Source organism: Hydra vulgaris, chromosome 13, assembly GCF_038396675.1.
Source record: "Hydra vulgaris chromosome 13, alternate assembly HydraT2T_AEP".
Lineage (NCBI taxonomy): Eukaryota > Metazoa > Cnidaria > Hydrozoa > Anthoathecata > Hydridae > Hydra > Hydra vulgaris.
The window spans coordinates 17837501-17851275 of record NC_088932.1 but is presented as its reverse complement, the minus strand read 5'-3'; the positions used below and the strand labels follow the sequence as shown (position 1 = coordinate 17851275).

The 13775-nt window shown below is 26.0% G+C and overlaps 1 protein-coding gene across 3 annotated transcripts in view; it reads left to right on the top strand.

Annotated features, from left to right (window-relative positions):
- The first annotated feature begins 3861 nt into the window (after window positions 1-3861).
- Window positions 3862-13775, top strand: part of LOC100213735 (cyclic AMP-responsive element-binding protein 3-like protein 3) — a 23307-nt gene continuing 13393 nt past the window's right edge. The window contains exons 1-4 of one of the 3 annotated variants that reach the window (XM_065816470.1): window positions 3862-4278; window positions 7735-7978; window positions 8576-9024; window positions 9348-9482. In XM_065816470.1, coding sequence (XP_065672542.1) covers window positions 4084-4278; window positions 7735-7978; window positions 8576-9024; window positions 9348-9482 — 1023 coding nt within the window. In that variant the 5' untranslated portion in view covers window positions 3862-4083. The remainder of the gene's footprint in view (window positions 4279-7734; window positions 7979-8575; window positions 9025-9347; window positions 9483-13775) is intronic. The other 2 variants (XM_065816471.1, XM_065816472.1) reach the window with 2 other exon arrangements.

Here is a 13775-nt window from a genome sequence, read left to right as displayed (position 1 = left end):
CACAGCACGTGCAAAAGCTGCCGCAGTAATAATTATTTCCAAATCCTGCATTCGTTGAACTACAATCGCAGCATCGAATACAGGTGAAATGCGCATCGCATTTTTAACGTTACTTTTAGTTTTGGACCAGATTTTTTCCACCGGGATTAACATTAACATTTCGAGCAGCCGTAGCGCAGTGGTATCCCCCTGCCTCAGAAACAAAGGATTCAAAGCCCACCTTTAGGCAAGTTTTGCGACATCGGTTAGGAAGGAGACGTGAACTTTCAATCAAATGCTCTGTGATAAGGTGGAAAGGATTTCTTGGGAAACCTAAATAAAAAAATAAAAATAATAAAAATTGAACTGTAGGGTCCTAAAAGTAAAAACTGAACTGGTGAATTTTCAAACTCCTTTTCCAAACGAGCGTGACACGGAGCGTTGTATTCGATGACGACCAAATCCTCTAAATGATTGGTAAAACATAGCCAATATCCACTCATTATAAGAACGAGCTGCAATCAAATGTATGTTTGCATCCTGTTTGGCAGGTCCTTGCGCTTTTCTACAAAAAAGGTTAAAATTTGTTTCATCCAACCAGACAACCATTTGTGATATGTTCATTGATGTTCCTAACATACTCCGCTTTTTTTATTTGTTTTTATTACTGTTCATTGTGGAAGACTCCTTGTGCACTTTTTTTAATGAAAACAATCTGTCTTTGAGGTAATTGCCGATTGTTGTTGTGCTGACCTTAATATTAAAATGTCTTAATATTTTTGTTTTGATTGCCACTAATGCCAAATGACAGTTACTTTCAGTCCATGTTAGCGATTCTTCGATTTGATCCTCAGCCAATTTTTTTGGTTTCAAACCTTTTAAACAATCTTAATAAATGCTGACACGAATTCAATTAAAAAACAAACTTTTGGGTCATTGTGTTTTGGGAAATACACAACGATCTTTTGATTACATGGAATTAAAAGATTTTAATTGCATGGAATTAAAAAATTGTTCTGTATTTGTCAATACACTATGACCCGAAAGTCTGTTATTAAATTGAATTCGTGTCAGCATTTATTTCACCAAATTTGCTTACACTCATTCCTTAATAATAACGGATCCATTTTTATTGCTGGTGCATACAAATGCCTAATTTGATTTATTAACTTATTCAAAGTCATGTTCCAGAAGACCTTTTATAATGATCTATAAGCTTATATTTGTGAATTTACAATTATAAATTATGTATTCTCATTTACGTATTACTATTTCTGAATTTATGTATTCTTAATTACATATTGCGACTTCTTATTTACATATTGTGTTTCTCAATTACATTATAAAAAATTTCTTAATTACGTGTTTTGTTTCTTAATTACATATTACGATGCCTAAATTACATGCTGTGTTACTCAAATACATATTGCGATTTCTTAATAACTTCCATGGTATGAATTACATCTTTAAAAAGTGAAGACCTTAAAAATGCAAGTTCATACAAAGCGGTGTTGTGCTTTGTAAAGCATCGTTGTGTTAGCTATTAAAACATGTAAAATCTTTTCAAGAAGTGTAGACACCATAACTAAATATTTGATGTCAACCAAACTAATTTGTCAATACTTTGCTATTCAATTATCAGTCAAAATAAGAATGCAAGGAACAGAATTATTATGAACACAATGAAAATGTGAGGGACGTCCTAACTCTCGCGCAAACTTTAGGTATCAAATATAAGACACCAAACAATTGGGCTCGCAGCATAAATTCGTATTTCATTGAAAAAGGTAAGTTTAAGCCAAAAATATCGGCCAAAAATCAAATCGAAGAAACGTTAACACGGATTGTAATTTTCAATTGGCATCGGAACACGGAAGTAATTTTCAATTGACATCAAACAAAGATATTAAGACAATTCAAGATAAGCGTCAACACAAAAACAACCGTCTCGATTACCTCAAAAGTAAATTGTTTTCATTTAAAATAATGTGCACAAGTAAAAAACAATAATAAAAACAAACATTTCACCTGTGTTTGGTGCTTGGATTGTGGTACAACGTAGGGTTAGGACTATTGTAATTGTAATTGTAAAAATTAAATACAATTACACATTACAATACAATAATATTGTATTGTAATATTACAGAAACAATAAAAAAAATTAATTTTGGTATTGTATTGCTGTGATGAAAAACAATTACAATATGTATTGTATTGTTTTTTTTTCTAACAATACAATAAAATTCGAGAACTATTGTATTGTATTGTTTTAATGAAATAAAATTACAATAACTATTGTATTGTTTTGATGAAAACAATTACAATGACTATTGTAGTGTATTACTTAACATTAAAGTAGAAAAGCTAACGTATTTTAACGTATTTATATTCATATCTGACGAACTTTCTATTATTTTTGCTATTTTTTATTTACGGATTTGCAATATATTGCAAATTTTATTTTTTTTACATATTTAGATTTCGCATCACGTATCTTGTTATTAATTTGATGAGCATTCTGTAGTTTATTACTGTAAAATATTTTGTAATTTTTAAACTTAAAGAAAACTATTCACTTCATTTTTATTATTTATTTTACCTTTCTCAGGATGTATTTTATGTTGAATCGCTGTCTTAGGTCTGCCGAGTCCCTTTCATTTGCAGAAAAATGGTGGTTTCCTTTTTTTTGATCCCGTTAACTTTGATTTACAATATTTAAGGTTGCCCAATTTACCATTCTGGCACCCTTTCCCCCTTCCATTATGTTTCAGTAAAATAGAATCAATCATTAAATACTAGTTGTACCCTATTCAAGGGTACAAGGGTATATAGTCGGCAACTGGACTATTAAAACATTTATTATATTTTGACACTAAAATAATTTTTTTTATCACAATCACAATATATTGTTATTGTATTACAAAGACGAATTACAATACAATATTTATTGTTATTGTAATTGGTCATTACAATACTTTTTTTTTTTCAGATATTGTTATTGTTTTATAAAGATGAATTGCAATACAATATTTATTGTTATTGTATTACAGAATTACAATAGTTGTAAATCACAAGTATTGTTATTGTTTCTAAATTAAGCTAATACAATAACAATAATTATTGTTACTGTTATTGTTTTCATTACAATTACAATAGTCCTAACCCTACTACAACGAATAAAATATTTAGAAAGAATTGTTAATGCGGCAAAAAATACAAAAATGGGAAATGATTGTGCACGTTCTGTACAACATACAACCACGCATTACGCAACGATTTTAGATATGGAAGACGTCCAAGTTGGTGTTTATTTGAAAATTGCAGTGGTTTTTTAAAGACATCATTTAAATTTAATTTTGATGTTTTTTTGAAAATAAATATTTTGTAATTATTTGAATACCTGATGGAATTTTTCCAGTGTCCGCCACATTGTAAAATGTTTTTTCATGACTGTTTTTTTTATTGATAATTGTTTATTATTTATTGATAACCAACTTAGTTGACTCAGCTTAGCCAGAGGAGGATCTAGCTAAGACTAAAATTACAAAGTAAAATAAGGCTACAAAATCAGAAATTAAACTTTGTTCTTTTTATCTATAATGTAAACATTTATTTAAACACAACTTTCATATTCTCATTTAGATCTTGCAAAAGGGTACATCTTTTAGTATTTGCTACACTTTCTTTTTTTTAACGACATTAGGACTTGGATCATGAAGTTCGTATTTAGAAAATATACCTGTCAGCCGCCGGTTTCTTATTCTTAAATCAATTAGTAAGACAGCCAATTTACTAACGAGCGAGTCCCAGGCAAATTGGTTTTTAAACTTGTTTTCGTTATAAAAGTTTTCAAAATGATAAAAGTGATTTTAACCTTTACGTAATGCTAAAAGCGATGTGGCTTTTAGATTTGTCGCGGTTGCGTAACCTAGGAAGTTTTAAATTTGATTAAATAGTTTTTGTATTGAAAGGAAATGGCCATTATTTATAAACAAAAATTTCAAACATTTATATCGTTTATGTGTGATAAAGATATATCTAAAACGAGTAAATTATAATATATTACAAAAACTTTTTCATAAGGTAAATTTCAAGCTTTAAAACATGTTATCAGATGCATCCTTTGATTATTTTGATAATCTTTTGGAGGACTACTTAAGTGAAAAACCAGATATGAAATCTTTTTCAATCGGACAAAGTGTATTTCCTCTAATTCATGTACACTCAGAAGATGATTTTTCAGATTCTGGTCAAGGAAGTCCTGGATCAAGTGCATCTACACGTTTATCTAATTCCCCTGTAAGATTTAACTTGGTTTTATTACAAAATTGTTATTAATGTAACATAAATAAAAATGTTTAGCATAATGGTTTTTTGCTTTGAGAATATTTTTTATAATTACTAGTTATTTACAGATTTATAACAGAGTATATTATTTTAATAAAAATGTAATAAAATAGTTTTATGTAATATCTACCGTAGTTGTCCACTACTTTAAAACATAAATTTTACCCTACACTATTGGTAAAATTAAAGAAATAATTTCTGATTGCCAGGTATGCTGTAAGCTCAAAATAAAATTTTTCTTAAATAGAATCATGGGGAAAATTTGCTATAAATCTTGCTTGCTCTCTTCCCTAAAAGACAGCGAACAAGTTCTTTCTAGTCATAATTGGTGAGAATTTCAGATACTCATTTACTTTTGCTCCTAAAAGACTTCTAACACTGCAATAAAGCACCTTTTAGAATTATCCTTTCTCTTCTGTGCCCTACTTGCATCTACTCTGATTGAGATACACAGACCTGAAGGTTCTGTTCTTGGTTCTCTTGTTTTTAAAAAACATTTTATTCTAACTTTTAGACATTATTATCGTTACTATTAAAATATTCTTTTAATTTTATTTTTGTTATTACTATAATTATCATAAGTACTTTTTGCTTTTTAAGTTTTTTCTTTTTTATTATTTAAACCTGCAAATTATAATTTCTACATGTTTATTTTTAATCTATGCTCTATGTGCTTTAAACTATGTGTTTATGAACCATGTGTTTTAATGATTGTCTTTGCTTATTACTACTTATATATAAAAATTGGTGTCACTCCTTTGATCAGATTTCTGTATGCATGACACCATCCTAATTAATCATTAACTTATTATTATAAATAATTGTATGCTTATTATTATCATTATAATATTTATTATTATTGTTTTTTCATTATAATTATTGTAAACATACTTATTAATACTATTATTATAATTTGTATTAATTTTGGTAACTTATATAATTATTGTATATTATTGTTGTTATTACTATAATTATTGTTATTATTATCTAATAAATATTGATATCAAATTATAAAGTTGTTTATTGCATTCCATCTTGTTTTATAAACAGTGTTAAAAATTGGCAGTTTAGTGTGTCTTAGTGGCCAAAGTACAACATGAGGGTTCGAATCCTGTCAAATCCTGTGTTGTTTTTTTTTATAGAAGTTTTACAATTTTACAATAAGAAGTTATAAAGCATTGAACATTAACTATTAATTCAAAACAAAGATTTGACAGATTTTTGTTCTACCACTAAATAGCGGTTTGCACAATGACTACAAAAATGTTCAAATAAATAAGTAAAGTATAATTATAGAAATGGTTGTTGTATAATAGACTTACCATATAATAGACCCATATTTTATGGGTCTGGAATGCTAGCTGTTTTTATTATTAATAATATTGTAAAAATAATTTACAGAAAATAAATAGCTTGTTGTTGTGTTGTTGTTGTTGTTATGTTTATAATATGCATATTATATATGATTGTATTAAATATATTATAGTCTTGAAAAGGTCTACAAGAATATAAAATCAATGTAACATCATTACCAAGTATAGGCAGAAAGTCTAGTCTTTATAGCTCATTGCTAATAACTTTTAAAAAAATCATTATTACTAACTAGAAATTTTTTTATTTTATTCAACACCTTTTTTAATTAATTCATCTATATAATTGTTGCTTTGATAAATGTTTTAATAATGTAGTGTCTGATAATGCTTGTATGTTATTATTGTTCTATGCTTTTGAGCTCTCCGAGTGAAAAACTCCACATTAAATGATAATTTAAAGAATACTTTCATATAAGATCTTTCTTGAACATTCTATGTAAAAAGTTTGATAAAAGCTGTTATAATAGTGTTATATAAAAATGATTGCAAAGTGTAAATGTAGCAAGCTACATCTCATTTATATTTTATCATTAGGATTTGTGAAGATTTATGCTATTAATAATGTCTTAAATTTTTTTTTGCTTTTTAATAAGGTACAAAAGTCTCAAGTCTTTAGCTAAAAAGCTTTTTAAAAAGTTATAAAAAAGAAATAATTATTTAAGCTTTGATTTAAAAGTTAGCAACTACAATTGTTTTGCTTTTATTATAGTTAATATCTTTTAAGCTCTGACAAGCTGTCGAACAAATTGAAATATTTATTGACAGTTTGATATTTAAGGTCAAATTAAAATTCTAGTTTAATGTTTATATTTTTATTTGTTTCAATGAAAAATTAAAAAGGGTTGTAGTTTGTTTTGAAAAAAAAAATCAAATACAGAGACAATTATAAAAGTTTACAAGATCCATGATCTTGTTTTAGGATTTTTAGTTCAGAAAGTTATGTAAATAAGATTATGTTGGTGAAAAATTATTTTGATAGATGCACATTTTAAGTAATAATATGATTTGATAACAAGTTACTTTTTTTTTACCCTAAACAATACAACAAGATGAGATAAGAAGAAAATATATCTAAGAGTTTAGAACATAATATTGAATTAATGAAAGCAAGTTGTTAGCTCAAGTAAGTTTTTTATTGAGATGATTCAAGTTATTAAGATAGGTTTTCATCAAAATAAACCCCAAAATTACTTTATATATTTTCAAAGAAATTGGTCTTTAGTTATTGCAGTCAAGTTTTGAGTCTTTTTTATGGATTTTATGGAAGCAGTTTTAAAATATCAGAAAGTATAGGAGAAATATCAGCAAGAAGTTTAAGAATAGAGATTAGAATGCTGTTAGGTCTGGAAGCCTTGCTAATATTAAGAAAAAGAATAATAGAAAATATTGAGCTTTTGTCTGATGGTTTTCTGTATATTATTTTAACAATAGGACTTTTAAGTTATAAGTCAGTATGGATGAGTGTAATATTTCTGGAACTGAAACAAAGAAAGAATTAAATGATTCTGAGATTTTATTGGGATCATATAATATATGATCCCAATAAAATTATTAGAAATATATATAGAAAATATATTTTTAAAAAACCAGTTTTAAAAATTTACTTTAACTTTTCCATGTCATATTTAAATAAGAAAATAACATCACATAAATCGTTCCAAACCATGCAGGCATGGAATCACAGGTAATAAACTTATTTTTTTTTTAAGATTCTGCTTTGTTATTAATGTTTTTAAAAGCAGCTATGCAAAAGTTTAATCTATTAAATATTTCAGATATTGAGAGTCAACTTTATAAAATTAGTAATATTGTTATTAATAATATATGATAATTTTATATTATTTTGTATGAAATAATTAATTGTGTGCTTTGGATACATTTTTAATATTGAATAATTATTTATATTATAAACTATATTTAATAGCATAATTATAACATAGAGTTAAGCTTATAATTAAATTCATTTGTAATGCATTCTAAGGTTAACATTTTTACCATGTTTAACTTTTTGATTATTTAATTATTTTTTTATTAGGACCCAATCAGTAATTGGGAATCAAATATTGAAAGATCAATATGGGGATCAATACTTGATGATTTACCTGATGAAATCTTGAGCACTGAAATAGACAATCATTTAAATAATTTACAAAATGCTTTAATACATGAAAACGATATTGTATTGGAAAATGTGATAAATAGTTTAGATGATGAAAGTTGTTTATTGACTATGTGCACAAAAGAGATACTAAATAATATTGAAACAGATCAGAACTATGGTGAGGCGGTTGTTTTTTTATTTTTTTTTAACATTTTTCTTAAGCTGGATATTAAAATAATAAACACTTTTTATAGAACATGGGTGCCCTTTTTATAGAATGTGGTCGCTATTTTTATAGATCATGGTTGCCACTTTTTAAATAACTGAGTTGATGCTTTTTAAATAATTGGTTTTAATAGTTTTGTCTTTTGACAAAAAAAAGAAAGATTACCTTTTTTTTTTTAATAGTTTTTAAATTAAAGCAAACATCTTAAATTTTAAATAGCCGTTAAGATTAGATCTGTTAAGTAAAATTTGAAAGGCATAGTAAAGTAATAATAATGACATAAAGAAAATAATAACGTTACACTGATTTTCATTCTAGTATTTTTGTTGTATTTTTGTTATCATTTTTGTTCTTATAAGATTTTAAAAATAATTTTTTTCGATGCAAGTTACCTTTCTAGTTTATATTCATGGTATTATTGGGTACATACTTTTATCAGCTATGTTTTTGAGATTTAAAAAGGGGCAACCATAAGAAAATATTTGTGAAAGTAATTTCTTTAAAATAATAGTTATTAAAAAAAAAAATTTTTATTACATAAAAATCAAGAAGTTTCAAACACCGAATCTCATGAAAAGATTTCACCAACTTCAAATGATTTTAATTTATCAATTTCAAATGAGTCTGATGAAGTTGAAAAGTCTGTTCAGTTGCTCCCTTTACTTCAAAATTTTCTTCAAAACTCTAACATTAAAGTTGGGAAAAATGTATTTTTTATTCAAAAAAATCAAGTTGCAACTTCAACACCATCTGCATCACACCATAGTGATATTGCAATACAGCAAGTTAACATATCAACACCAACAGTTTTTTCTCAAAAATCCTCTCTGCAGAACCTCATTGGTTTGTCAAAAAACAGTACTTTGAACGATAAACGAGATGAAATCTTGACTTCAGTAAGTAAAATCAAAAATGTGAAACAACGTAGCAATATTGAGGATCATAATTATGTTAATGATGTAGCTAGAGATGCAATTGGAACAAATTCAGAAAAGCAGGTTTAAAATAAATTTTTCAAGTTTTCATATTAAATAGTAATTATAATTTTAAAATATATATTTATAATAATATAAATATTATAATAATATAAATATAAAATATATAAATTAAAATAAATATAAAATAGATATAAAATATATAAATATGTATTTATTATTTTAAGTATTATATTATTTTCTATTTCTGTTTATAAAATTTAGTTTTGGCAGGTACAAATGAAGTTGTGAAAAATTTGAATTCAGATTTTTTAATAATAAATTATGCTTACATAATTACACAAATAATTTTAAGTTAATATTTAAATGTAATGTTTAATTTACAGGGATCAATTTTAAAATTAACTGACGAGGAAAAACGCTTACTTGAACTTGAAAATGTTGTATTACCAGAAAACTTTGGGCTTACAAAAGACGAAGAGAAAATTTTGAAAAAAGTGAGAAGAAAAATAAAAAACAAGGTTTATACATGTTTTAACTTTATTTTGTTAAAAATATTAATTATTTTACATGCATATTTTAATAATAATTTCTAAAGTAAAATTTTTTCTCCTCATTTTTGATATTGAGATCTAAGTCCATATAGTTAGCATATATTTATATATATATATATATATATATATATATATATATATATATATATATATATATATATATATATATATATATATGTATATATATATATATATATATATATATATATATATATATATATATATATATATATATATATATATATATATTTATTTGTATATATTTATTTATTTATATATATTTATATATTTACATATACATATATATATATATATATATATATATATATATATATATACACACACATATATATATACATATATATATATATATATATATATATATATATATATATATATATATACATATATATATATATCAGTCTTTGTTGCATTCTTGCATTCGTTTATATATATATTAAAAGCAACTATCTGAGCATTTTCAACCTTCTGTTCTATTACATAAAATTGTATATAAATACAAAGTTATAATTCCCATGATAATTACAAAACTACGATAGTCATTAAAAGCCATAAATGAATGGGTGACTTTCATTACGTTTATCTACATGACTTTTACCACGTATACGTAGTAATTTTAATTCACCAACTTTAATAAAACAATCCCTCTTGGTGAATTAACTCATAAGTCTAACTGTTGTGGGGCTCTTATATTATTCATCCGACGCGTTATCTTTCGTTCATTGTCTTCGTTTATTTCGTTGTCTTCGTTTATTTCATTGTCTTTGTTTATTTTTTTCTCTTCGTTTACTTTGTTCTCTTCGTTTATTTTGTTCTCTTCGTTTATTTCGTTCTCTTCGTTTATTTCGTTCTCTTCATTTATTTCGTTCTCTTCGTTAATTTCGTTCTCTTCGTTTACTTCGTTCTCTTCGTTTACTTCGTTCTCTTCGTTTACTTCGTTCTCTTCGTTTACTTCGTTCTCTTCGTTTACTTTGTTCTCTTCGTTTACTTTGTTCTCTTCGTTTACTTCGTTCTCTTCGTTTATTTCGTTCTCTTTGTTTACTTCGTTCTCTTCGTTTATTTCGTTCTCTTCGTTTATTTTGTTGTCTTTGTTTATTTATTTCTCTTCGTTTATTTTAACTTTTAATGATGGCAACGCTGTTTCCGGGAGAATACCGGATGCCATTATTTCCAAATTCTTCCTTTTCCTTTTAGACCTTGCAATCGTTTGATGCAGTCTTTGGCTCGATGATTGTGTGAACAGTTCTTGCATTTTGCCTTGCAGTCCCGTGCATAATGTCCAAATTTCCCACAATTAAAACATGTTAATGTTATCTTTTTTTTTTTTGCTTCGTCAATGTCCATTGCTGCAATATATGTTCGCAGTTGACAGATAAACCGTTGATGGTTGCCATCAAATACTGTTGGCATAATGGCCGAAATAGCTTGTTGCACTCTTGCATTCGTTTATATATATATTAAAAACAACTATCTGAGCGTTTTTTAACCTTCTGTTATATTACATAAAATTGTATATAAATACAAAGTTATAATTCCCATGACAATTATAAAACTACAATAGTCATTAAAAACCATATATGAATGTGTGACTTTCATCACATTTATCTATGTGATTTTTACCACGTATACGTAATAATTTTAATTCACCAACTTTAATAGAACAGTCTTCCCCGTTTAGCCAATGCTTTTGCGCTAAAGTTTTTTCGCGCTTGCCAAAAAAATAAAAGCGTTTTGTTTTAAATTGAAACAAAACTTTTTTGTTCATTTGTGCAACTTTTATGTAAAATGGCTTTTTTTACCAGTTTTTTTTTTTCAAATTATTTTATCTAGTATTCATTTAAAGCATTCTTTTTGCTATTTTGATTTTGATTTAAATAGCAGGAAAAAAATGAATTTTTTAAATCGCGCAGGCTAACTTAAAATGACAATCTTGCCAGCGCTGGCATTAAATTTAAAATAAAGAAGACTGATATATGATATGAATATAAATAATCAATTATGAATAAAAATGCTTAAGGTATTTGCGTAACAAAATTGTTGATGTCATAAAGTTTTTTTTATTTGCTTTTTATATTTATTGACATTAACTTTTTTGAACTACTTCACAACTTTTTTAACCTCAAATTACTGCAAAACTAGTTTAATTAAATGATTTACTCAAAACAATGCAGAAATGTTATTATGTAATAATTCATTTTTATAATGGGTTTATTTTATTAATTTATTTTTTTTCAATTTTTTGTCATTTTTTTATTGAATTTTTTTAATATTTGGATTGAATTAAGGTTTATTTCACTTCAAGTTTATTAATTGCAACTTGAGTTGTTTTTGATAATTTAATTTTGACAATCACTACTCTCTTGCAATCTTTTTTTTAAAAGTTTAGTTGCAATATTTTTTATTAATTGATAAACTGAAGAGAATTAAGTCATTGCAAAATATTTAAGATCGCTGTTCTTTATCAGCAGGAGATGTCAAAATAATGCTTGCAGCTTTATGTCAAAAAGAAAGATTTGATTTACCATGCGATTGTCTTTTTTTAATATTTCAGCTATTGATTGTAATTTAACTCTGCTTTTGTAAGTTGTTAAATTGATCTTCACAGCAATCGATTAAATGGCTTCTTACTATTTGTAAGTTTCACCTTACACAAAAACATAATACATTTCAAAAAGCTATTATAATTTTAGGTGAGGATTTGAGCAGTTCATATTTGAGCAGTTCGCATTTGATTTACATGCTTGCAGGGATGCGGGGTCCCAAAAGGACTCCGACTTTATATCTATTTTTTCCTGGTCTCTGATGTCTAGAATTTCTAAACATGTTGGTTGACTTATGATCTGCCAAAAGAAAAAAATTCATGAGATTTAATGACTTGGAAACTTATTATTTTTAAGCTTGGATTCGCAGAGTCCTTGCCGTCATTATACCTAAGGACTCCAGGTTCAAAAATTAATAGTTCCTCTAACCTAAAAGTTTTAATTTTCCCATTAGTACATTGGTAGTTAACTTTTTTATATTTTTAGAGTTCCTCGATACCAAATATTAGGAAGAAGTAAACTTTTTGTGACTTTTAAATCCGGAGTACTTTTTGAGACTCACATCCCTTTAATATTAAAAATAATTTTTCAGCCATGTAAATATTACCTATAGATATTAGTATCAGCTAATAAAAGTTTGTTAGTTCTTTATGCTCAAACTTGAAAAATATTGTTTTTACTGTTGTAGAATGTACCCTGAAAAGTTAAGGATTTCAAAAAATTGGTTGATTGCTTTTTTATTGAAAAAAATAAAAAAGCAGATTGCTTTTTTAAAATAAAGAAAGAATGTTTTATACATTCTTTCTGAGAATACTAGATGGCTTACTTTTACACTGAAGATACAAAAGATGGCTTACTTTTTCTGCTGCATTTATAAAGTTTTTTCAAGATGGGTGACACCAAGAAATATTTTTTGGGTATATTCTAAAACAGAAGGAATATAAAAAGACTCTGACGAACATAATTGTTTTGGAAGATTCAGACGATTCTTAAGGAAAATGAATATGTAATTAAATAAGTTTAGATTTTTTTAATTTTTTTTTTTTTATTAGAATTAATTTTATCAGAATTAATTATTATAAGAGTTACTTGTATTCATTAAATTCCTTATTGGTTTCTTGTTTGAAAAATACTTGACCATATTCCAAGATGAATGACAACTTGTTCATATTTAATTTTATAAAATGAAAGATCTTTTAATATCTATGATGAAGTGTTTTTTAAAACCATTTGTTGTTAATGGAAAACTCGCCAAAGGACTTTTAAAAATAGATTTATCTGATTCAACTATCTGACATAAGTTTGTAACTTAACAATGTCATCAAAAATTACTTTAATGAAGTTTGGCGAGAAAGCTAAAATAGTTTGCAAATCTCAGTAAATTTATTAAGAGGTGTTTACCTAGTCATAATGGATATGCTAGCACAGAGAGAAGTTTATAAAATAAAAAAAAATACATTGACTTTAGAGCAAGTAAAACTAAATAATGAGTTTTTTGATTCAAAGTGAAATCAGTTACCAAAGTGAAAGCTAACTTAGTCATTAATGACTAAGTTAGCTTTCACTTTGATGTTTAGAATTCAATAAATACGGCTGCGTATAAACTTTTTTTAAAATATGTATATATATTTTTAATAATATATAATTATTTCGATATTTCGCTGATCTATCGTGATCAGCGTCATCAGGTATAATAAAT